This window comes from Hyperolius riggenbachi, chromosome 6, assembly GCF_040937935.1.
Source record: "Hyperolius riggenbachi isolate aHypRig1 chromosome 6, aHypRig1.pri, whole genome shotgun sequence".
NCBI classification, from domain to species: Eukaryota; Metazoa; Chordata; class Amphibia; order Anura; family Hyperoliidae; genus Hyperolius; species Hyperolius riggenbachi.
The window spans coordinates 162,869,099-162,896,404 of record NC_090651.1 but is presented as its reverse complement, the minus strand read 5'-3'; the positions used below and the strand labels follow the sequence as shown (position 1 = coordinate 162,896,404).

Below are 27,306 nucleotides of genomic sequence, written 5' to 3'. Positions count from 1 at the left end.
AGATACACACAAATGATTTCTTGAGATTCAAAAGGAAGGGTGTATACAGCCTGCCTGTGTATGGATGTATTTTCTATGTGTGGACATACTGTACATCAACCTACTTCCTGTTTTGGTGGCCATTTTGTTTGTTTACAAACAAACTTTTTAAAACTGTTTTTGACTACTTTTAATGCGGCGGGGAGCGGCGAAATTGTGACAGAGGGTAATAGGAGATGTCCCCTAACACACTGGTATGTTTACTTTTGTGTGATTTTTAAAGAGAACCCGAGGTGGGTTTGAAGAATATTATCTGCATACAGAGGCTGGATCTGCCTATACAGCCCAGCCTCTGTTGCTATCCCAAACCCCCCTAAGGTCCCCCTGCACTCTGCAATCCCTCATAAATCACAGCCACGCTGCTGACAAACAGCTTGTCAGAGCTGGCTGTGTTTATCTCTATAGTGTCAGTCTGCTGCTCTCCCCGCCTCCTGCAGAACTCCAGTCCCCGCCTGCATCCCTTCCCTCCCTGCTGATTGGAGGGAAGGGACAGGGGCAGGGACCGGAGCTATGCAGGAGGCGGGGGAGCAGCTGAGACTGACACTACAGATGTAAACACAGCCTCACAGCACGGCTGTGATTTATGAGGGATTGCAGAGTGCAGGGGGACGTTAGTGAGGTTTGGGATAGCAACAGAGGCTGGGCTGTATAGGCAGATCCAGCCTCTGTATGCAGATAACATTCTTTAAACACACCTCGGGTTCTCTTTAACAATACAGATTCTCTTTAAAGTAACACAATAAAAACAAATCTTTATTCCTTGTTGACACTAGTACCCCCAAAGGCAACTATGGAACTAACAATACGGTCCAAAATCACAAAGTAGAAGGTGCACGAATGATTCAATGCCAACTGACACAATCACTTCCATGTAATATCTTGCATGCAATTACGTAATGGACAGCAGAATGATAGCAAGAGTAAGATTTCTCATTTTACTAACTGGAACACTACTGTCAGCAATCCAGCAAACTACAGAGTAACATTGGTGTGTATACACCTAATTGTGTTAAGCAGAATAATGTGCATAAAGTGTTATTGCATAATGAATATAGAGCAAAGCAATATATTGAGCTCTACTCGTGTGAAAAACCTTAAAGAGACTCTGTAACAAATTTTTCAGCCACTGTCGTGTCTGTCGGGCTAAGGCTTGAATGTGTGGAATGTGCAGGGCTGCTTGTGATTGGATAGAAGCGATACACACCCTCTGCAGGCCCCCTGCACACTTTGTATGACTTACACACTCTGTTTATGTGCGCCTATCACAAGCTGGTTAGTTTGTTTGTAAACACTGCCTAAAACTGTTAATTACAAGCCAGGATTGCAGCAGAGTGGCATAAACAGCACAGAGGGGCACAGGAGAAAATAAGGAATTGAATGGTATGCTTTTTAGTGTAAGAATATTAGAGTACAGATTCTCTTTAAGCACCTTATTCTGCTTAATGCAGTTTAGTGAATCCACACCATTCTTCCCACTGCTTGCAGTGCTTCTGGCAAATAACAATAATGATGTAATGCATGTAGATGATTCCTAGCTCACAATGGTGTTATTAAACAAAGAATTACCTATGCACTGTACATCAGTGTCCAATGATTTTTCATATGGTTTCAGACTGGTTTCCCCAGCTCAGTTTGCTATCATATAAACTCACGTTCGACTACCTGACTACACAGGTCAACAACAGTTTGAAGTCGCTAGACCATTCAGTGTATACAGACTTTTGTCTTCAGTTTAAAGTTAGGTTGACCTCAGTTTTCTATTCACCAATACAGCTGGAAAATGAACAGTACATAAAATGAAGGCTAGCTGAACTCAAAGGTCTGTGTAAACTATTATTGTGGCCACTAAGCCACTGCCTCATCAAGGCATGAAAGGTAAGTCAGGTGAATAGTCTGGAATTCTGGAATAGGGATCAGAGGGTGGCATAGTGGATGCATTCCAGCTGAAATGTCACTGGGAAGCAGCCAGGAAGAGTAACCATCAAAGCTGCCACAATATTATAGAGAATCCAAGGTGAACCTTGGGTCAAAAATCAAATACTTACCTAAGAAGAGGAAAGCCTCTGCATCCTGTTGAGGCTTCCCATGTATCCTCTGGGCCTCCACAACTTCCCGGGACCCTCCTGCACATCGCGATCATGCTCCTCTTCATGCATGAGCGGCTGTGGCTTACTGCATAAGTGTGGGCATGCTTGCGCATGTGCAATATGGCCCAATTGAGCGACCACTCTCAGCAATTGTGGACGGCGTGGGAAGCCTCTATAGGATCTTCTCAAGTGAGTATTGAACTTTTGACCCGAGGTTCGCCTTAGGTACACATTAATCATCAGAGTGTTCCATCACTTTCTGAAATGCCAGGTGGTTGGATTATCAGGCTAATTTTTCCATTCCACCACCTATGAAAAAATATTTTTCTCTTACTGACAATGGCACAAATGTCTGAGAACATTGGGCTGGGCAAGCTGAACACCAAAAGAATTTTCCAGTCATAATGGTCCCCTGAATGTGTCTAGCCCTGCAAAAGCAAACAACTACATTAATAAGAAAGGGTGGTTTCACTTGTAAAGAATGAGTTGAATAAACTGAGCTTGCATAGTTATGAAAACAACACTATTTAGTGATCTAATTAATATGTGTAAATATTTCCAAGGTCAGTATAAGGGTTTGGCAGTGCTGCCAGTATCACTAAAGATTCATTTGCCCAAGCCTTGTAAGTTTTATTTTGCCTTCCTCTGGATCAACTGGGATAAGTGAAGATGCAGGACAGAAGTGTACCTATTTTTTTATTTATTTTTCTCCTGGTTGGACTTGATGGATGGATGTCTTTTTTTCAACCAAACCATGTAACTGACTACTACTCTACACAGGGCTTTTAGACCTCAATTTCACCGAAGTGAGTCCTCAAGATTTAGCTTATCTCTATTCCATGATCATACAGTCAACGTTTCACCAAATAATCCATACAAATCTTCTTGAGCTGATTTTTTTCCCTTTTTTTTAACTTGTGGTATTTATCACATTTCTAACATCTGTGTAAATATTTACGCAATTCAGTTTAAACATAAGTGTAGCAACCAGACTACATAACAAGTATGGCATCACAATACTGCCATCTAATGGTACATTTAGGAATTTACAAGGTTCGTGTTCATCTTGCCCTACAGTTTAAAGTATAATGGAATAGTACAGCAAATAAAAATCAATCATTAGGATTACAGCAGCAAAATATATAATATAATATATATGACATACGACCACACAACAGAAATGTGCGTCAATTTAAAAAATCCTATCGTATTTTTGCCATACATATAGATATACATATGTAGCACCTACACTCTTCCTTTTCAGTAAACCTTAGGTAAACCAGAGTAATTCACAAATAAAAAAAAAATCTGCCCACATGACCCAGTAGAAGCTTTTCTTGTATTGTAGACACGCCAGTGTTAGATGGTGGTTAGACAGCAAAGCTTTCATCAGTCTAGTGCAAGCGGAGACAAGTAATTATGAATGCTTGGTGGGCAAAAACCTGAGCGACATGTTAACTCCTTTTCTGGGAAACTTCTGGAACACTGACTATTGGGAGAGTGGCTCATACTTCACGTAGGAAACACTGCTGATAGTGCACTTCAACAGGCACTGTATACAGGATAAAGATGGCGCCGGAAGGGCAGCCACGGCACACAACGCTCCAAATTTTTTCCCTCCAATTCCACTCTTGGATTCTCTCACTTCACTCACCCTGTCCTGTGCCCTCTGTGCGGTCCTTGATCACCCTGGCAACCTCCTACTGCAGCCCTATCAAAGTTGGGCTGCACATGGGCCAATTCATGGATGTAGTCCAGGAGAATGGGAACCCACCGATAGATGCTGATCCCAGCATCCCAACTCCCCGCATTGGACTAGGCTGTAAGCCAGGGGCTATATTTCTCTCACTTCTCTCTTAAAGAGAATCTGTACTCTAATGTTCTTACACTAAAAAAGCATACCATTCTATTCCTTATTTTCTCCTGTGCCCCTCTGTGCTGTTTCTGCCACTCTCTGCTGCAATCCTGGCTTGTAATTAACAGTTTTAGGCAGTGTTTACAAACAAACTAACCAGCTTGTGATAGGCTCACATAAACAGAGTGTGTGAGTCATACAGAGTGTGCAGGGGGCCTGCAGAGGGTGTGTATCGCTTCTATCCAATCACAAGCAGCCCTGCACATTCCACACATTCAAGCCTTAGCCCGACAGAGGAAAAGAGATAAGATTTATTACAGAGACAGTTCAATTAGGAAAGGCTGCAGTAAGCCAGAGCACATTAGAACAGGCATAGGAACTTATAGGATAGAAGAACTAAGGCTGAAACATTTGTTACAGAGTCTCTTTAAGGATGTTCTGTGGAGCATCTGAATTGCTGTAAGCAGTTGAGCACCACTGATATAGTGGCAACTCCGGTCACATAGCACTCAAACTACCCTCTGGTCCTTCTCAGCTACGTTTCCATGTGTGTGTGCATATGACTACCTATGTATTCGGCAGTAGAAGAGGACCTATGTATTCTACTGTACCATGTTTTTTTTGTGTGTGTACCATCACTGAATCATGTATGTGCCAAAAATAATTCCAGCTACAACCCCTGTTGTACTTGGTGAAATAAATTAATGCTGATTAGCCCCCAAGCCCTTTAAGGTATACCTGTGAACCCCCCCCCCCCCCCCCAAAAAAAGGAAAAGGTAGATAGCTGCCAAGCTAGAAAAAAACAAAACATTTTACTGCAGAGATATTTGGATATGATCCCTGCTTTTATGCAGGGCCACATCTTAGCACAATAGTTGAATGGAGACATATGCACAGAGGTAGAAGAAATATTAAATGGTTACAGCTGCATGCGCAATAAAGTGTGGCCATACAGGTGAAGCTGGGAGTGGTAGTGTTGGGAGGGAGGGTAGATGACATACAGGCGTGGACGTAGACGTAGAGAAATGGGAGTCATAGTGTCATGGTAACACAGATCTAATTAGCATGGTGACGTAAGTTAAGAGGAAAGTATGCGTGATGGTGTATCACAGAGGAATGGCAGGAATCCATGGTGGATATGGGAAATGGTGATGTAGTATGGGAGGGAGGGGCATAGCAGACACACTGAGTGAAGGTTACATAGTTACATAGTTATTTTGGTTGAAAAAAGACATACGTCCATCGAGTTCAACCAGTACAAAGTACATCTCCAGCCCGTCCCCCACATACCCCTGTTGACCCAGAGGAAGGCGAAAAAAAACCCACAAGGCATGGTCAAATTAGCCCCAAAAGGGAAAAATTCCTTCCTGACTCCAGATGGCAATCAGATAAAATCCCTGGATCAACATCATTAGGCATAACCTAGTAATTGTAGCCATGGATGTCTTTCAACACAAGGAAAGCATTTAAGCCCCCTTTAAATGCAGGTATAGAGTTTGCCATAACGACTTCCTGTGGCAATGCATTCCACATCTTAATCACTCTTACTGTAAAGAACCCTTTCCTAAATAAATGGCTAAAACATTTTTCCTCCATGCGCAGATCATGTCCTCTAGTCCTTTGAAAAGGTCTAGGGACAAAAAGCTCATCCGCCAAGCTATTATATTGCCCTCTGATGTATTTATACATGTTAATTAGATCTCCTCTAAGGCGTCTTTTCTCTAGACTAAATAAACCCAGTTTATCTAACCTTTCTTGGTAAGCGAGACCTTCCATCCCACGTATCAATTTTGTAGCTCGTCTCTGTACCTGCTCTAAAACTGCAATATCTTTTTTGTAATGTGGTGCCCAGAACTGAATTCCAGGTTGACCAGGTTGACACGGTGGTGGGTGGGGTTACAGAGAATGGATTAGCCGTATGCATATAAGTGAGAGCAACATCTGGGTCTGCAGTCCATTATGAGTCATCTTATGACGAAACTAGTTGGGATGACCCTGGATGTGGTAATACATGTGCCCTACTGAAGTGATCTGTGTTAAGACTATGCGGGTTGAAAGCTGTGAGCGCGGGATCAGAGACAGGCGAGGCTGTACAAAAAAACTCTATGCTGTTTTACAAGTCTTTTTATTTTACAGTATTATGAGGCTGTTATTTGAGGTGAGATCAAATTAGTCACGTGCGGGACATTGAGGCTGGACCAGGAAATTGGAGGGGCAATGGTTGTATAGGCCGGGGGTGTTCTGGGAATATCCCCAACGTGCTCTTAGACCCTGGTGGTCCTTATATCTGGTGAGTGTCGCCGGATTTGGTGTAGTGGAGGTTGTTTTGTGACGCACCGGAAGAAGGATTTATGAGACCTTGTTGAAGAAGTGGAGGAAATATATGTGGACTAGAGTGGGGCCTATACTGAACACAAAAAAATTATTCAGAGCCAGCTATGTGAGCGGATTATTAAACAGCTACTGCAGTGACTGATTGTCTGACCAAGTAGCCTTATTTTTTTTTTTTTTAGAGGTAGTTAGATTTATAGATTTATTTTCTATGCAGAGAAAGCTATAAGAGGTAATTAGTGGAGAGCAATGGGTTAACCTTGAATGTTGTAGGAAAAGAAGGTAACAAAATGATGCAAGGTGTTCTATAACAATACTCCACACAATATACCTTTAACTTTACTAACTTGTATTATGACGTTTCTTTGAAACTTTTTACAAATTCAGCTATGAATGTCAAATATTCTCTTTTTAAAGTGTACCAGAAGGGAAAAAAGTGCCCCTACGGGTACTCAGCTTGATTTCAAAAGAGGCCTAAAGAGGCTTCCCCAGTCCTCCGCAGGCCCATTCCAGCACTGGGACCCCTGAAAAAGGGCTTGTCAACAGCTAACGCACGTCCACTAGTACAGACCCGCTCAGCTGTCTCTTAAAAAGCCAATTCAGGGAAGGGCCCGTGCTACTTCACAAGTGCAAGCAATCTGCGCAGAAGCACAGACCGGATAGGGCTCAGCTTTTTACACTGGAGCCCGAGCAAGATGATACCACTGCACTGAGAGGCCACTCTCAGGGGGTCCCAGCGCTGGTGTGGCTTGACGTAGGAGGATGGGGGAAGCCTCTTTAAGATACAGTACAAGGTGAACAGAGGCGCCAAAAAGAGTAAAAATAGATGAAACCGCAAAAACATGAAAAACGGAAAACTATATTTTAACCGCAACAATTTTTCTGCAAAAATGATATTTTACTGCAAAAAACAGGGAGGATAACAAAACATATTTTCAGCGATTTTTCCCTCGAAAATCGAGTTTTACATTATTTTCACGAAGATTGGTGCGAGAAGAGTGTTGGCATTTTCACTCATCACTGCTTCTAGTCAGTTTTTTTGCTGTTTTATTAATTTGTATTAGACATAGCTATTTATCTATGACTTCACACCTTGCTGTACTCTATATATTTTTTCCTTGTTGTAAACTACTGTAACCATGTGTGCATGTGCCTGTTCTAAGTCTATTGTCTCTGACCCACAGCAATATACTCCTACCCCACTGCCTGATGAAGCAGGGTCATACCTGCGAAAACGCGTTGCAAAGAACTTTGGAGTGTATCAATACATTTTCTATGTTTTAAACGTTAATACGTTTTTGTGTCTACTTGGAGGAGGTAAGTCCACCACTGCTTCCCCATGTTTTAAAAGTTTTATCTATTTTTACTCTTTTGGCGCCTCTGTTCACCTTGTACTATACGAGTCCACCCCTGGTAGAGGGGTGTTACCCCTTTCTTCTGATCTACGGAGAGCAACTTTTTAACCCTGAGTGGGAACAGGCTTAATCTCCCCACCTGCATCTCCAGTGGTTGCCTGAGTGGTAACCCTGGCTTGTGAGTATAAAGATACTAAAGGTACCCATAGACCTGACGATTATGGGCAGATTCAACAAAGAGACACATTTATCTCTTTGAATTGAATTTGATTAGAAATACATTTGTTTTTTGTTGATTCTTCCCATATACTACAGGCCGATTCCAGCATGAAATCTTCAGGGAATCGGATGAGTATGCACCACTGCTGCCCCCAATGTATAATGTGCCTCCCGTGTATGCATTATACATTACCTGTCCTGTAGCAGCCTCCACGCGGTGTCCCTAATCCTCCGGGCGGCTCTCCATACATGCCACTGGCGCTTATCGTCTGACGTCAGACCAACCAACTTTGGCCCGACATCTTGCGGCATGCGCGATCGACCATGCGACCGATTTCCGTCCCGAAATTGGTTGCTTTGTTGGTTGGTCGCGCACTTGGCAGCACCGATTTTCATCCAATTCGATTACAATAATCGAACTGGATGGTCGATCGGCCGCCAAGTCGCCTGATGTATGGCCGCCTTTAGTCTATCATCAATTTATCCTTACCAGTACATACTACACTTTACTAGGCTCTCTGTGTCATTCTTTATTTGTCTTTGCAATCTTTAAGATACAGAGGCTTCCCCCTCCCAAGGTATGAAAACACTGAATTGATAACCTCCCAGATTTGCTTTAAAACACTTATAACATTGATGTAAAATACAGCAGATGTAAGGGCCCTTGGATAGCTTGTGCAAAAACAATACAATGATGTTTGTCTGCTGTGTAATGTAATTGCAAATTTTTCCACATCAACTACCAAGTTTACTTCTCAAAGTAAATCCCATCTGGAAAAACACAACACTGTGGCAGCTGTGATTATGCAATCCGACAGTCCACTTTAAACATAACCCACCAGTGCTTACTCCAAACAGGTTTAACATTTCACCCACACACAAGTTACAGTTCAGAAGCTACTTTATTCAAAACATTACATAAATAGCAAACAGGATGTGAATATTTAATGCATGAGCACACTAAGCAGGTTTTGCTTTAGGTCAGATGCTGGAAAGATTGTGAAATGTGTCTAAAAAAAGGCAAATGCTTTTTTTTTTGTTGCAATCTATAACACTGCAGACTATGATGGTCTAAATGGTTACCGTATTTCATCAAATGCTCGGTATGCATTGGCGTCAATACAGGGAGTTCAATGTGCCATCCTTGCAGACATAGCATTTTCCTACCCTTATTACAGGGAAGTGAAGTATAAAGCACTGCAGACAAGAAACTTGACACTTAAGCATGCTATAATGTGACCTTTGCATGCAAATATAGAGATTTCAAAGGATTTTTGAGATTCAGTATTTAGGCAGAAATTTACTTTAAAGATAACCAAGTTCAACTCCAGGATGTTTTAAATTTTAGTTTGAATAGTGATGTAACAGGAACAGTGGCATATCTGGAGGGGTGCAGGCATGGCTCGTGCCATGGGTGCCATGTCTGCCGCCCATCCTGTGCCGCCACCACTGCCTCCTCATGCCTGCCAGCCTGTGTCCATCATGTCACAGACAGCTTCAGTCACTCAGACGTCATATCAGCTGCAAACAAAGTGTAAAGAGGGCGCAGGGGGTTTGGCTTAACACCGGAGAGGAATGGCTGCTTGAGTTCTGAGCTCCTGACCCAGACGCCGCTATACTAAGCTTTTACAGCCCCCACCCGAACTTATACCTGGCAATGAGCAGACGAACTCAAGGACAAACAGCCGCTGGTACTCCGAGAGACTCCCAAAAAAAATTTGGTCGCAGTCTTCCTGACTTATTTCGCTCGCAATCAGAGAAGAAAGCCGCGGCCTCCTCCTCCAAGATGGCGCCGGCCCGCGCTATGTCGCCCGCTGGCTCTGCAACCTCCAGAGGATCTTTGAAGCGTGAGTACGAACGCCCAGCTAAACGGAGAGACTCTGTGACATATGCCCACTTGAGAGGCTTTGCTGAGGATAGAAAAGCCACGTTCATATCCGCAATAGCGGAGATGAGGGAGGATATTGCAACAATAGGCATGCGGCTCGCCACCATAGAATCCGTGGGATCCAAGAGGGAAAAAAAGATCAAAGCCCTTACTAAAATAGCCCACACACATGATACCAGATTCATTGACCACCAGCGTCATCTTGAAGACCTCGATAACAGAGGCAGGAGATCCAATATTAGAGTCTGAGGTGTTCCGGAATCCGTAACTGCAGAACAGATACCTGCAGCCTTGACCGCCATCTTTAATGAGCTGCTGGGGCGCCCGAGGGAGCAGGAGATCGAGCTAGTACGAGCCCACAGGGTCGTGCGTCCCCAAAGAGGAGAGAGTGATCCCCCCCCCCCCCCCCGTGATATTATCTGTTGCATGCAATCATTCCCCTTAAAAGAGGAAATCATGAAAGCTGCAAGGGGCCAAGATGCGGTGATGTTTAATGAGGCTCAGATAGCGCTCTTCCAAGACCTGTCCCCAATAACTTTATACCAATGTAAGGCCCTGAAGCCTTTGCTCCAGCTTCTCACGGAAAAGAATATCCGCTACAGGTGGCGTTTCCCTTTCGCACTCTCAGTCACAGTGGATGAACACACTCACTCGCTGAAAATGCCCTCCGAACTGGAAGAATTTTGTGCGGCCTTGAACATTTCGGTCCCTAAACTGCCTCTATGGTATGCGGGCTTCTTGCCTCCTTTGCAAGAGCCGGATAACGCCACCATGTCCCAGGAGAGCAAAAGCCGCCATACCCCTGCTAAGCAATCCAAACAGGGACGCAAATCTTCAAGCAAGCAAGGATCCCAAAGAGACCTTTTTGACTCTGACCAAGCTTCTCAAGCCGAGTGATTCTACTTACCTGTCTGTCAATGTGTGATTAATCATCTGCTCCTTTCCTTTCTCATCCTTGATTCTAGGTGGACTATAAGGACAATTTCACTGTATCCTTCAAAAAAAGTTTTTTCATAATAAGTTACGGTTGATATTACGCTTATGCGTTATTGCACAGACCCCCTTCTCCCAGCTTGATGCTTAACCACCCTGGCGTTCTATTAAGATCGCCAGGGCGGCTGCGGGAGGGTTTTTTTTTAATAAAAAAAAACTATTTCATGCAGCCAACTGAAAGTTGGCTGCATGAAAGCCCACTAGAGTGCGCTCCTGACGCATTCTTCTGATCGCCTCCGGCAATCAGAAGTAACAAGGAAGGCTGCAATGAGCAGCCTTCCTTGTTTGGCTTTCCTCGTCACCATGGCGACGAGCGGAGTGACGTCATGGACGTCAGCCGACGTCCTGACGTCAGCCGCCTCCGATCCAGCCCTTAGCGCTGGCCGGAACTATTAGTTCCGGCTGCGCAGGGCTCGGGCAGCTGGGGGGACCCTCTTTCGCCGCTGCACGCGGCAGATCGCCGCGCTGCGGCGGCGATCATGTAGCACACGCGTCTGGCAAAGTGCCGTCTGCGTGTGCTGCTTTTTATTTTATCAAAATCAGCCCAGCAGGGCCTGAGCGGCAGCCTCCGGCGGTGATGGACGAGCTGAGCTCGTCCATACCGCTAAGATGGTTCACAAACTTATTAGGTCTCTCGGAGGTCAAGCTACTAACTCTCCATGTCAATACCGGCTGGCTGTCCTGATATATTTCAATGCTATTATGCCTTATGATGTTTATGTTTTAAACAGGTGGGGACTATGTCCCTGATGCAGCACAGCCATCCCAGAGGCTGGTTGGGGTTGCAGACACGAGCAGAACTTATCTAATCTTAGTAAGTCTGGGTCTCTGCAGAATTCTACGGTTAATATTGTGTTTTATACTCTATCAATAGTGAATTTAGACTTGTGTTTATTTCCCGAGTTGATACGTTTTTCCATCCTCGCCGGTCTTTTTCTATATCCCCCCAACAAAGGGCGCTGTCTCTCTGTGATTTTCTCACGCTGTAAGTGACACACCGCTTATAGCCAGGTGTGCCACGTGAGTATTTCTAACTATTGCATTCTTGAGCATAGCGAAGCTGTTTGACGCCCACTTTTAGATTTCAGGGTAGACCTAATCTATCAGACCTACGTCACGAGTCCTACCCGAACTGCATAGCCTACATAATATGATTATTTTAATTGCTACTCTACTCATCTGGTCCTCTGTCTTCATAACTTGCAATATGTCCCAGACTCGGTCCCCTCACCACTCTCCCTGGAAAATTGTGTCGTGTAATGCTAATGGCCTTAATATTCCTTGAGAAAAGATCAACATTTTTGTCCTTTATAAGACGGGAACATGCTACCTTTGCCTTTTTTCAAGAGACCCATTTTCGTCAGGATGCGGTCCCCAAATTCTATGACAGATTCTACCCAACCCATTTTCATGCAACCTCCCCTTTACAGAAGGCAAAAGGAGTGTCAATCCTTATTCACAGATCTATCCACTTCCAGGTGATATCCCAACTAAGCGACCCGGAAGGAAGATATCTCTTCTTACAGGGCAAGATCCATGACAGAGATGTGACGCTGGCATCCATCTATAGTCCAAATAATAATCAGGTCATTTTTTTTCAGAGCAGTGGTAGAAGCGCTTCTCCCATTCTCCAAAGGGATGCTGATCCTAGGTAGAGACCTTAATCTACCACTAAACCCCCTCCTGGACACGTCAAATGGATCCTCCTCTATGAGATACAAAGACCTCAAAAAAATTAAAGATCAGCTGGACAGACTGTCTTTGGTAGACGTCTGGAGGCTTTTGCACCCTAAAGACAGGGCCTATTCCTTCTTCATAGCCTCCCACAAAAAATACTCAAGATTAGACTATCTGTTCCTACAGCAGAGAGATGCCTCCCTGGCTACCCAGGCTTCGATAGGGGTCCAGTCTTTAGCGGACCATGCCCCGGTTTCTCTATCAATCACCCCACCTTGGGCAGCTCCTACCTCCTTCTGCTGGAGATTGAATCCCTTTCTATTAGCTGACAAAAACAATGCAGAGTTGCTGAGGAGGCATCTTTCTGAATTTTTCATGATAAATCAAAACAATGATCAATCAGACTTACTTGTTTGGGAAACACATAAGCCCTATATTAGGGGGCATTTAATTCGCATGGGAGCTAAAGCTAAGAGAGGCAGGCTGCCATAGACCACTTATATACGCGTATTCGCAAACTAGAAAATCAGCATAAAAAATCTTTACAAGACAAGACTCTAGAGGAACTAGCTACCCTTAGATCTCAACTATCCTCCTCCTTATCTTATGGGGTTAGACGCAAGTTCCTACTTGCTAATGGCACTTTCCACCAGCATGCCAATAAATGCGGCACACTACTAGCCAAGGCCCTCAGGGAAAAAATGGCTAAAACACATGTGAAATCTATCATTAACGCAAAAGGAGAGAAAAAATTTACTATCCCTGACATAGCGGAAGAATTTCGCAAATTTTACCACTCTTTATATAACCTACAGACCACCGCTTCAGGTAAAAACTCCACTCTCACCAGAAAACAGGCAATCTCTCAATTTCCAAGGAAAATATGGCCTAACCTCTCTTGACCCTAAGGAAAGAGGAAACCTCAATGATCCCATCACTGAGGAAGAGTGTCACCAGGCTGTAAAGGAACTGAAACCAAATAAAAGCCCAGGCCCTGATGGTCTTATGGCCCAATAATACAAACTCTATGCAGACACCTTGTGCTCCCATTTTCTAGATGCTTTTAACAAGATATCGGAGTCATCCACTCCATCGAAGCAACTCTTAGAAGCACATATAACGGTAATTCAGAAGCCCGATAAGGACCCACAGTCCTGTGCCAGCTATCGTCCCATCTCTCTTTTAAATATTGACCTGAAGCTTTTTGCCAAAATCCTGGCTACCAGACTACTGCCTATTCTGGAGTCCCGGATCCACCCTGACCAGGTTGGTTTCCTACCTGGGAGGGAGGCAAGAGATGGGACGATGCAAGCTATAGGCGTCCACGCTTGGCTAACTCGGCATTCGTCGGAGGGATTTTTCCTCTCGACGGATGCCGAGAAGGCTTTTGATAGAGTTGCTTGGGACTTCCTTAAAGAGAACCAGAGATGAAGCACCCTCATGTATTTTATCTTATAAATCAGTGGGAACATGACAGTAAACACCTAATCTGCTCTTTGTTTCATTGTTCTCTGTTTAATTTGCCTGTTATCACCTCTGATAAGAATCCCGACTAAGCAGTCGGTCTAGCTTTGCTACAGAATGATTATAGCTGAGACTGTGGTCTTTGGTGTCTTTTCAAGTCCAAGCCTGCCCCCTGCTGGCTGTGCTCAGGAATCATTATAGCTGAGTCATTATAGCAAAGCCAGACTCAATGCACACTCCGGGATTCTTATCTCAGCTAGATAACAGACACTTTTAGCAGTGAGGATGAAACAGGGAGCAGGGCAGACGTTTTCTCTAATGTTCCCACTGATTTCTATGGTAAAATACATGAGGGTGCTTCGTCTCTGGTTCACTTTAAGGCCTCTTTAGATCACATGTCTCTGGGAAAACAGATGCTTGACTGGATCTCCTTACTTTACGCCAACCCCTCTGCAAAAGTTAAGGTGAATGGTTTTCTATCAGACTCCTTCCAATTGGCAAATGGCACTCGGCAAGGGTGCCCTCTATCACCTTTAATTTTGATCACAGTTCTGGAACCATTCCTAAACTGGATTAGGGAGGACACAAATATCAAGGGCATACAAATGGGTGGGTATGAGCACAAGGTGTCTGCATTTGCAGACGACCTCTTATTTTTTCTATCCTCTCCTAACACTACCCTGCCCATCCTTTTAGAAAAAAATGAAACATTTTGGAACTCTGTCTAACTACAAAATCAATTTGGCTAAATCTTCAGCTTTAAATATTTCTCTCCCCTCTCCGACATGTGAACACCTGAAGCTAGTTTTCCCCTTTCAATGGGCCAAAACATCTCTGCGTTACCTAGGCATCCAGATACCTGCTAAGCTTACACAGCTTGTAGACTTGAACTTCCTCCCAATTATTAAAAGCATACAGCTGACATTCAAAAATGGGGCTCTTTACCTCGCCTGTCTTGGTTCGGACGCATTGCATCCATAAAGATGAACGCATTACCACGTATCTTATATGTAAGTCAGGCGGTACCTGTCTATCTCTCTCATAAATACTTTGCCTCTCTACAAACCTCCATTAATAAGTTTATCTGGGACAAACGCCCAGCTAGAATCAAACATTCCATACTCGCGCTTGACAAACCTGAAGGAGGCCTGGGCCTTCCAAATATCCATAAATATCATCAGGCTGCGGTTCTCAGCAGATTACTAGAGTGGTGCTTCCCTGACTTCTCTAAAAGATGGATCCAGGCAGAACAGGCTTTTTCTGTTATACCACTAAATAAGATCCCCTGGCTACCTCAATCCTGCCTACCTGATCTTATAAAAGCAAACCCTTTGATATTAGCCACTATAAAAATTTTTTCATCAGTTTACCACCAAAGGCAGCTTGTCCACCCTCCCAGGCCCCTTAACCCCAATAATTGACAATCCTGAATTCCCGCCAGGCCTCGAGAAATCCTTCTTAAAAGGACTGAAATCCAGAGATATCAGACTTAGAGATGTGTCCAGGAGGGGCATCCCTACCCCCATTAAGAATTTGACAATTTTTGATGAAGGAGTGACCTGCCCTCAATGGGCCTACCTGCAACTAAAAAGCTTCATTAACTCTGCCTCAAAAAAATGTAATCTTTCGAGAAAACTGACGGATTTTGAAATTAAAGCTTCCTCTAATCTCCCCCATCATCACTCTGTGTCGTGGATGTACAAAGCTTTTCTATACTTGAAAGCCCCTGAAAGACTCCCTTACCAAGAAAAATGGGATCAAGCTCTGGGGAAAAAACTCACAGAGGAGAAATGGGACCACATCCTGACGAACTCTCACAAAGACACAATTAATATTAGCACCCAAGAACTGAACTACAAACTCATTTCCCACTGGTACAACACTCCGGCCAAGCTCAAAAGCATTGCTTTATCGACAAATGCTGGAGATGTGGGAATGCGGGAGGGGACCTTATACACATCTTTTGGACCTGCCCTAAATTATTAAACTATTGGCATCAGGTTCACATCTGGGCAAAGAAAATCTCCTCCATAGACATTCCTTTCACCCGAGAGACATATCTACTTCACGAAATCCCTTTCTCCTTTAAATCCTATAAAAAGTGTGTACTCATACACCTAATTAATGCAGCTAAAGCCACAATCCCCGGATTGTGGAAGTCGGAGAGCCCCCCGTCCATTGCCCAATGGTGTGACAGAGTCAATCGTATAGCTGATATGGAGGAGATAGTTCTTACAGCCCAAGACAGGGTAGACACATACATTAAAACATGAGCCTTGTGGTATGACTTTCGTGACTCCTCTGATTATAAGTCTGTGATGCAAAAATCTTAAACTAAATCTGCTGCTTAGGATACGGTCACTCTGACCGAATGTGTTAAAGCTTTGTTTCATGCTACTTTCCTCTTGATACCTGATGATAGTCTACTATACATTAAGATTTAATGCGCCCTGGAAATATGACTTATCTATGTACAACTACACATATGCTTTGTTATTTTTGTATGTTATTTGATTACTATCACTTAATAAAGCTTAAAAGTGAAAAAAAAAGAGGGTGCATAGTACCCCACGTCATAGCCGCATGTGCAGTGCTGTGGCTGCGGGATACTATGCACCCTCTTCACACTTCGGTCGGCGCTGATTGGAGGTCTGACCAACGCTGCCTGTGACATGATGGAGGCAGTGGAGACAGGACACACAGGCTTGCGGAGGTGCTGATCTGAGGTCTGATAGCACTGTGAGTAAAGGGTGGAAAGGCACCTGTCAATACCTAAACTGGAAGGCACTTGTCACTACCTAAACTGGAAGGCACTTGTCACTACCTAAACTGGGGGTCCATAAACTACATAAACGGAGGGTTCATCATTACCTAAACTGGGGGGGGGGCTGTCACAAACTAAACTGGATGGGGGGGGCTACTTACACTGGCGGCACCTGTCACTACCTAAACTGGGGGGCTACTTACACTGGGGGCATCTGTCAATACCTAAATTGGCGGGCTACTTAAACTGGGGGAGGAGGCTACTTACACTGGGGGCACCTGTCTCCACCTAAATATAGGGGTCCCAATCACTACCTAAACTGGGGGGTCCATCACTACCTAAACTAGGGGTTTTATCGTGTTTGAATGCTTGTTACTACATAATATTTTTGTAGGGTGGCATGTGACTACTTGTTGAATTATCTGGAGTCATGTGACAACTTGATTCTTTTATTTGGAGGCATATAACTATTTGATTATTTTATCTGGAAGCATGTGACTATGTATTTCTTTAATTTTAAGGCACATGGCTACTTAATTGTAATATAATATAGGTATTTCTGAAAAAAAGGAGGGCGGGCGCAATTTCAGTGTTTGCCATAGGTGCCAAATTACCCAGATACGCCTCTATAGAAAGAGGCTATACTAACTGCTGTCAGTGTCTCCACTTGAGCGGTTTCCATCACTTCCTGTAATCCCCATACATTTATTATGAAAATTTATGAACTGTCCATTGACAGGAAATAAGGCATGGACTTATAAACTAGTCAGAAATTCACGTATAATTTCTCCGTATGCAAATTTACATTAGATATGACAAGCCGTGTTGATCAATGGGCTCTGTCACATTTAATGCTATTTTCACAGACGGGTAAAATAGTTATGGTGGTGCTGCATTTGTGCACACCACACTTATTATCTTCTGCTCAAGTATTAGCTCTTTTGTCTCACTACATGAGACAAAGGATTACTTGTATGAATGAATGGAAATGAACATTTGGGACCACTAACAGACAAAAATCTCCTAACCCAGGAGTGCCCATTTGGTAGATCGCAAAGGACAATGGTAGATCGTGACTGCTCTACATTTTCCATTCTGTATATACAATTGTGCTCCTAAAATTGTACATACCTAGGTAGATCAGTTTGACTTGCTAAATTTTAAAGTAGCTAACAAGCCAAAAAAGTGTGGGCACCTCTGTCCTAACAAATCCATTCAGATTGACGTGATCAGATTTCATTAATCGGATTGGTTAGGAGATTTTCATCTGGTAGTGGTCCCAAACGATCCTTTCTGATTGTTCAATCTAATAATCGTTCATAAACAATTGTTTGCCAAATTGTATCGTTAGTGGCCACCTTTAAAGAACTTTACAGATGGGGACATAGTAGAATCTGGAAGACAAAAATACTGGATGGTGATCACTGTTCCAGCCCAGCTACACAACACCATGGCCACTGCCCTGGACACACTGTGAAATGGGGTAACACTGAGATAAAAAATTATATGCATTATTATGGATCAGGGGCATTTTTAAAATATATTGTTTAAAATATTTTTAAAATACAGTTATCCATGTTTCTAAGTAGCCTCTTTATGAAGGCTGGCGATTAGCTGGTACCCTCTTTGTTTAATCTCATTTTCTCAAATGCCTCTTTACACATATATATTTTACACTAATTGTATACAAATGCTCTTTAAATATTTTTCTGTGATTTTAGTTCATTAAAAATTCTTGTTCAGTTTTTCTTATGACTTATCACTCCCCAAAATGTGAAATGCATTATAATGAATTCACTATGACAAGCAAAAGTATTTTCTGAACTCATCAGAAATAATAACTGTGGAATCTCTGGTGTAATACGTTTGAAACTGCAGATCCAGCTCCTGCAAATGACACTTATAAAAATAACTGTAAGATTGTATAGCTTTGGTGTGATCTGTAGATGTAAAATATGCATTACAGGTATTTCCAGCACAGGCTTTATATATTTAAAGTAAACTTGTGAGGCATTTAGGGAAAAAATGACAATACATCGGTAGAGGGAAGTCTCTGGATCAGCCAGAGGCTTCCGCCATTTGCCTCCACCTCACTGTTCCACCGCTGGGACCACCAAAGCTCATGGCCACGATCACGTCTGCACTGTGCTGGATGGCTTGCGCATGTGCAGTAGCATGGAGCTGCCACTCGGGCTCAGCGGAAAAATCGGAACCAGTTCGGCTTCATGCTAGTGTGCAGACGTGAGGGGATCCAGCATTGAAACAGCTAGCAGAAGGGCGACAGGGGAAGTCTATGGAGGATGCAAAGGCTTCCATCTACAGTGGTAAGTACCCAAACTGGGCACTTTTTTCACTACAGGTACACTTTAAAGACATACTTCATACTAAAATCACCCGTCATGTAGCTATCACGGCTTGGCTTGAATCCACGGAGCGTGAGCTAAGGGACTCAAATACATATTCTACTCCCCTCGGCAGGGCACAGGGACAGCTGGTGAACAAAGGTAGGACACATGACAGAGGAAGGAAGCTGGATGGACAGAGAGATGACATGGGACTGAGGAAGGACAAGGGGACAGAGAGATGACACATGGGGACAGATGAAGACAGAGAGTTGACATGGGGACAGAGGAAGGACAGGGGGACAGAGAGATTACATATGGGGACCAGAGAAAGGACAGAGAGATGACACAGCAGGACAGAGGAGGGACAGGGGGAAAGAGAGATGGGACAGAGGAAAGATAGGGGGACAGAGGGATGACACAAGGGGACAGAGGAAGGACAGGGGAGGACACAGGGGGACAGAGGAGGCCACAGGAGGAGCAGAGGAAGGACACAGGGACAAAGAGAGGATGCAGGGGGACAGAGGAGGGAGGACACAGGGGGACATAATTATTGGGGGGAGAAGGTCCACAATATGCCCCTGCACCATGGAAACACCAGGTTAAGTATATATTATTTTCCCTGTTCTTTTCTCCTCTAAACCCAGGTGCATGTTATGGTTAGGAACGTCTTCTGGTCCGAAAAATATGGTATTTCTCTGTGACCACCTGTTCATAACATAATGATAGACAAACATTTGTGCCCAGGGCTTCAATGTAGCATAGAATACCACAAGAAAGTACAACTTTAGTAATTTCAAAAGACTCAGAGATGAGTCTCACTGTAGTTTTTTACCTACCCGAAGCTTCCTCCAGCCTCTTAACCCTCCTGGCGGTATAAAAAAATCCGCCAGGAGGGAGCGCAGCAGTTTTTTTTTAATTTTTTTTTTCTATATCATGTAGCGAGCCCAGGGCTCGCTACATGATAGCCGCTGCTCAGCGGCATCCCCCCGCCCTCTTCGATCGCCTTCGGCGATCTCTGATCAGGAAATCCCGTTCAAAGAACGGGATTTCCTGGAGGGCTTCCCCTGTCGCCTTCGGCGATCTCTGATCAGGAAATCCCGTTCAAAGAACGGGATTTCCTGGAGGGCTTCCCCCGTCGCCATGGCGATGGGCGGGATGACGTCACCGACGTCACTGACGTCGGGACGTCATTGGGAGTCCCGGGCCACCCCTCGGCGCTGCCTGGCACTGATTGGCCAGGCAGCGCACGGGGTCTGGGGGGGGGCGCGCGCCGCACCGGATAGCGGCGATCGGGCGCGCGGCAGCGGCGATCGGGGTGCTGGCGCAGCTAGCAAAGTGCTAGCTGCGTCCAGCAAAAAAAAAAAATTAGACAAATCGGCCCAGCAGGGCCTGAGCGGCACCCTCCGGCGGCTTACCGCCAAGGAGGTTAAGCATGGATGTGTCCCTCGCCTTCCTCCTCAGCGCTGCCGTTCTCCCGCAGTCAACCCCCGGTAAGCGGCTCAGTCGAACTCAGTCTGACTGAGTGACGTCAGCAGGGGCCTTCTGCACTTGCGCATGCGCAGAAGGTCCGCCACTGACCCGCTTACCAGGGCTCACCGCAGCTGAACGGGACATCGTAGGAGGATGGTGAGGGACACAGCCATGCTTATGGGGCTGGAGGTAGCCCCAGCTAAGTAAAAAAACCTGCAGTGAGACGTATCTCTAAGTCTCTTTAAAGGAGAACTATTGATAAAATAAACACCCTTTTTATGTTGTATGTTGTGGCACACATTACCTCAAGTACTAGGAACAATTTATTTCTTCACACAGCTCTGGCTCTCTGTTGTAAAATCATCCCGACATTTCCAGAAACAAAATCTGATGGGAGCTCTGACAGAACTGGACCATTTCCCTGCATAGGGTGTTAATATCAACTCCTCAGTGTATAGTTTAGAAATCACCTTGCTGAAAGAATCTTATTCAGGTGGTGGTACTGTGTTACACAAAGGCAAAGTGCTCACAAAGGCATTATCAGGGTGTCTTTGTCGGAAACAGTAAATTCGGGCGCCTGAGGCTAGTGGACAAATCGGGCGCCGCCATTCACTCCTATAATAAATATCGTTTAATGGGCGCCCGATAGGAAAAAAGGGCGCCGGAGAAAACTAACGTTTTAAAAGCGGCGCCCGGAGACTTAATGTTTTATTACTGTTTCTCATGATTACACATTATTTAATGATTTATACATTTTTAAATATTATTTTTAAACGAAAAACAGTACAATATTTTTTTCCAAACATTATTTTTAAACGAAAAACAGTACTTTTTTTTTTTTTTTACATTATTTTTAAACGAAAAAACCAACAGGGGGGTCTTAGGTTTAGGCACCAACAGGGGGGTCTTAGGTTTAGGCACCAACAGGGGGTCTTAGGTTTAGGCACCAAAAGGGGGGTCTTAGGTTTAGGCACCAAAAGGGGGGTCTTAGGTTTAGGCACCAACAGGGGGTCTTAGGTTTAGGCACCAACAGGGGGGTCTTAGGTTTAGGCACCAACAGGGGGGTCTTAGGTTTAGGCACCAACAGGGGGGGTCTTAGGTTTAGGCACTAACAGGGGGGTCTAGGGGTTAGGGGTAGGTACAGGGAGGGTTACTTAGGCACCAACAGGGGGGGTCTTAGGTTTAGGCATCAACAGGGGGGTCTAGGGGTTAGGGGTAGGTACAGGGAGGGTTACTTAGTAATTTTTTTTTTAAACGTTATTATACGTTTTACTATTTAAACGAAAGATTAACGTTTTTACAATTGCCGATTTAATGCACATTATTTAATGATTTATAACTTTAAAAAACATTAATTTTAAACGAAAAACAGTACAATACATTTTTAAACGTTATCCATGCTTATCGTTAAAAACCCGGCGCCCTTTTTTCCCAGCGCCCCTTTTTAACGTACGCGTCTTTGTCAGTGTGTCTTCCCAGCACAGATCAGCCAGAAGAGCCTTGGAAGTTACATGGCCTGCTGCAAATTAGCCAGAAGTGAAGCATCACAAGAAGACAATCAGGAGTGGTGTTTATACACTTCTCCCTGACTGCTAGTTATTTTACAGCAACAAGCTGCCTGTTACTATTTCTGATAAGCTTGTCTCCCTACTCTTAGGACTCTCCTGCATGGTGTAAGGAAAAACACAGTGAAGGAGATTTGTGAGCTTCTCTGGAGATGGGTCTAATCACAGGTCTAAATGTTATTATTGGGGCATAAATTGAGGAGCTGACAGCAGCCCCCTGTGCTGGAAATGGTTCAGTCACAAGGGAATGCCTTTGTGAGCTGGATGATTTTATTTCTCTCATAAAATTTTTATTGAGACAGACATTGCAGGAGTACAAACATTTCAACTTTTGTAAACCAAACATTCAAAAGAACATTGGGGTTATAAAAACAGCAAAGCCCTAACGGTGCATTACGCCTCTTTGAAGAGGCCTATATTTGAGGCAAGTCAAGCGGGCGTTGGTAGCCTAGGGCAACATTTACCAACGCCCCCAGGGTAATGGGGTCAACGGATATGCAAAGGGAGAATGCCCAAAGTGAAATAGGTCCTGTATGCAGGTGGGGTGGACCATTTCGGGGGTGACCCTAAGTACCTGTGACATCAGGGCTGAGAGGAAGCGGGAGGAAGGTGCCGTGCGGCACTCCCAATATACTGATGAGTGTAGGTGGTAAGCTGGGTGAGCTGGATGATTTTAAAGCAGAGAGCGAGAGAGTTGTGTGAAGAAATGGTCTCGTTCTGAAAGGGACCCTGAGCAGTCCAAAAAATGAAATTGTTGTTTACGTGGGACTTCCTCTAGCCCACGGTAGGACGTAAGGTCCCCCGGCGTCCTCCTGGCTCCTCTCCCGGTCCCGCTGGTGGCTCAGTTACCGGAGATTTTAGGGCTGAAGGTGGGCCGTTTCTTCCTGAACAGGGACGTCATTACGTAGCAGCCAGCGTGATGACGCGGAGCGTCCCCGTTCTGGAAGAAACAGACTACCTTCAGCCCGAAAGTCGCCGGTAACGGAGCCGCCAGCGGGACCGGGAGAGGAGCCAGGAAGATGACGATGGACCTCGCGGGCTACGGTGGGCTGGAAGAAGCCCCAGGTAAATACCAGTTTCATTTTTTAGGACTGCTCAGGGTCCCTTTAAGGGGGCAGAAACGAGATGTCCTAAAGTGGTTAATTTAAGGTAAGAAAATCCTCCTAAGTAAGCAGAATTGTGTGCTGTTCTGAGGACTACACCACAATCAGTTCAGTGTTCCAGCATGACTCTGCAAATTGATTATTGGACTTATGGAAATCTTACTCACTGAAGCTTACTTGCTTGAGGCATTATTTTCAATTGTCACGTACCATTAACAGTAATGTTTTTCTCCTCCAGAAATTCTAAATCTCCATACTGTATTTCTTGGTCCAGCATCTCAAGAAACCGATTTTCCAAATCTTCTTTTGTTTCATCTCCAAAGACATAATCACATAGCTTTGCGTTTGACCCAAGAAGGGGAACAAGCACACGCCGAGGAAGTGGACAAAGTGCCTTCTCAGATCCTAAATGGTTAATTAAAGTAGTACAGGTTATTCAATAAAAGCAAAGATTGAAAGAATGAATTTATACTGTACGTTTGACTATCACTAGAAAAAAAAAAACATTTGCTAATTTTAATCAAGTACAGTATATTGGGGACATTTCTAGCTAAAGAGCTCCCTTCCCCCCACTCACCCAAATGACACTTATTGTCCCCTACAGCAGCTGACTTATTTGCTGCCTAACTTATTTTACCCCTGCAGCAGCCGCCTTTGTGCTTACCCTCCTTGAGATATTGCACAGTGGTGTGAGGACACAATGCATACCATAACAGTGTAAAGCCCCATTGTTGTTCTATCTGACTCTTTCCATCACATTGATATTCCCATCTTCCAAAGGCTGTTATTATTATAATAATTTAGTATTTATATAGCGCCGACATCTTCCGTAGTGCTTTACATAGTATATAGTCACTCAAAGGAGCTCACAATCTAATCCCTACTAAAGTGATATTCCAATCGTAGTCGACTCTAAGGCATATTTATGGGGAAGCCAATTAACTTATCTTTATGTTTTAGGGATGTGGGAGGAAACCGGAGTGCCTAAAGGATACTCACGCAGACACAGGGACAACATACAAAACTCTGTGCAGACAGTGTGCTGGCTGGGATTCCAACCAGGGACCCAGCACTGCAAGGCAAAAGTGCTATGCACTACGCCACAGTGGTGCCATGTGATATCACATAGAAGCATGCAGGAGATGGGATTATACATGCAAGAGAGGGAGTGATGGAAAAGTCTGTACAAGAACAGGTAGCTAGCTATCCAGCAGGGCACTTTCTAGGCTAAATTGCTCGCAGGGCGAGGGTGTAAAAATGATGCTCCCCGGGCTCAAAAACATTATTTGTGATGCGATTTTTAGCCCCCCAGTAAAGATAGCCAGCCATAAGTGCCCCAGTATAGGTTAGCAAATCATAGGTAGAGATGGGCCGAACGGTTCGCTGGCGAACGGTTCCCGGCGAACTTCGGTGGTTCGCGTTCGCCTCCCGCAGGCGAACGTTTCCGGAAGTTCGGTTCGCCCCACAATGCACTATGAGGGTCAACTTTGACCCTCTGCATCACAGTCAGCAGGCCCAGTGTAGCCAATTAGGCTACACTAGCCCCTGGAGCCCCACCCCCCTTATATAAGGCAGGCAGCGGCGGCCATTACGGCCACTCGTGTGCCTGCATTAGAGAGAGTAGGGCGAGCTGCTGTCTGTCTCTCATAGGGAAAGATTAGTTAGGCTTAGCTTTTCCTGGCTGCATACCTGTTCAGTGATCCTGCCACTGCATACCTGTTCTGTGAACCCACCCACCACTGCATACCTGTTCAGTGATCCTGCCACTGCATTCCTGTTCTGTGAACCCACCCACCACTGCATACCTGTTCAGTGATCCTGCCACTGCATACCTGTTCTGTGAACCCACCACTGCATACCTGTTCTGTGATCCTGCCACTGCATACCTGTTCTGTGAACCCACCCACCACTGCATACCTGTTCAGTGATCCTGCCACTGCATACCTGTTCTGTGAACCCACCACTGCATACCTGTTCAGTGATCCTGCCACTGCATACCTGTTCTGTGAACCCACCACTGCATACCTGTTCTGTGATCCTGCCACTGCATACCTGTTCTGTGAACCCACCCACCACTGCATACCTGTTCAGTGATCCTGCCACTGCATACCTGTTCTGTGAACCCACCACTGCATACCTGTTCTGTGAACCCACCACTGCATACCTGTTCTGTTCAGTGGACCCGCCACTGCATACCTGTTCTGTTCAGTGGACCCGCCACTGTATACCTGTTTAGTGAACCCGCCACTGCATACCTGTTCTGTTCAGTGAACAGTTTGGTGTGTCAGTGTGAAGCAGTACCTTAATTACACTACCTGATTAATGTATACACATGCAAGATGTTTTAAAGCACTTTAGGCCTGTCATTTAGCATTCAATATGATTTCTGTCCTTAAAACGCTGCTTTGCGTCAAATCCAGATTTTTCCTGGGGACTTTTGGCGTATATCCCACTCCGCCATGCCCCCCTCCAGGTGTTAGACCCCTTGAAACATCTTTTACATCACTTTTGTGGCCAGCATAATTATTTTTTTTTTCAAAGTTCGCATCCCCATTGACGTCTATTGCGGTTCGCGAACTTTAACGCGAACCGAACCTTCCGCGGAAGTTTGCGAACCCGGTTCGCGAACCTAAAATCGGAGGTTCGGCCCAACTCTAATCATAGGTGCCCTAGCATAGGTCAGCCTGCTATAGGTGCCCCAGTATAGATCAGCCTACTATAGGTGCCCTAGTATAGGTTAGCCAGCCATAGGTGCCCCAGTACAGGTTAGCCAGCCATAGGTGCACCAGTATAGTTTAGCCAGCCATAGATGCCCCAGTATAGGTCAGCCTACTATAGGTGCCCCAGTATAGGTTAGCCAGCCATAGGTGCCCCAGTACAGGTTAGCTAGCCATAGGTGCACCAGTATAGTTTAGCCAGCCATAGATGCCGCAGTATAGGTTAGTAACCATAGGTGCCCCAGTATAGAGAGAAGTAGAGAAAGAGGGGGGAGCAGTGGCACAATGAGACTCAGTCGCGGGGAGGGGGGGCCCCAACTTATACCTTCCTGGCTCTCCTTGGTTCCTCCTCCGTGCTCTCCACTCCACTGAAGAGGTATCTGGCAAAAGCGGCAGGGTGCTAGCCATAGCTCACCTTTCGGGCTCCAGGCGATGTTCATGTGCTGCAGGCCTGCTCAGTGTACATCAACGCTCACAGAAAGTAGTATAATACAACTTCCTGTGATCGGCAATGCACACAGAGTAGGCCAGCGGCACGTGAATATTGGGGGGGGGGGGGGGGGGGGGGGGCTAAGTACTGGGGGGCTAAATATTTTTTCCTTGAGAAAAAAGGAAAAATTGCTATGGTGTGTGTGTGTGTGTGTGTGTGTGTGTATTCAGCAACATACTTGGCTGAATTGGGTCACATGATGTTGGATATATCATGTTACCTGGCTAACAAATGAAAGCAGGATAATATCTGCCAATCACAGGCTCATTTGCACTCCCCTAGTGATTAGACATCTGGAAGGAAATTTAAGAGATTATCAAACAATTGCATCATTCCACTATTCAGATGATCATCTACTGTATATAAGATAAGATTTCAAAAATGACCAACTTCTCCAGACTAGGCCATTCCCTCAAGTTTCTCCAGTTTGTACTAGTCACCACTGAGGCCAATGTGTCAGAAAAAACTGCACAAACTAAATCAACGTGGGAGGTGTGCCAGGATGATGCTTTGGCTATTCAGAAACATCACAGCAGGACAAATGATTGCTCTAGAGCAGTGGTTCACAACCTTTTATGAGGTATCGCCCCTTAGGGGAAGACGACTCACCCCTGTCGCCCCCCTTCTCTTAGTACGATATACCCTTACGCCAGGTGGTGGTGCCAGTGGAGGGGGTAGCGCTGTGACCTTGCCAGCTAAAAATAGCCGGTGACTCAACTACTTTGCGCCAATTCCCTTACCGGTGTAATGTCAGCTATTGCAGCCCCGCACGTTGTGCAGCCCCGCATGCGCAGTAGGAGCCTGCGTCCCATTAAATTGTGCAGCCACGTAAAACGCCCTAAATATCTCCGCTTCAGCACCACGTACACTCCCGAAATTTTCAGGGGAGGGAGGGGACCCCCAAATCTAGCTCTGTGCAGAATTGCAGCCCCCGAGCCCCGCTG

The 27,306-nt window shown here is 44.9% G+C and overlaps 1 protein-coding gene across 5 annotated transcripts in view; it reads right to left on the bottom strand.

The window, feature by feature from the left end:
• Positions 1-27,306, bottom strand: part of ODR4 (odr-4 GPCR localization factor homolog) — a 102,060-nt gene that overhangs the window by 9,759 nt on the left and 64,995 nt on the right. For all 5 annotated transcript variants that reach the window (XM_068240158.1, XM_068240153.1, XM_068240155.1 and 2 more), the window contains exon 12: positions 23,366-23,560. In XM_068240158.1, the coding sequence (XP_068096259.1) occupies positions 23,366-23,560 (195 nt within the window). The remainder of the gene's footprint in view (positions 1-23,365; positions 23,561-27,306) is intronic.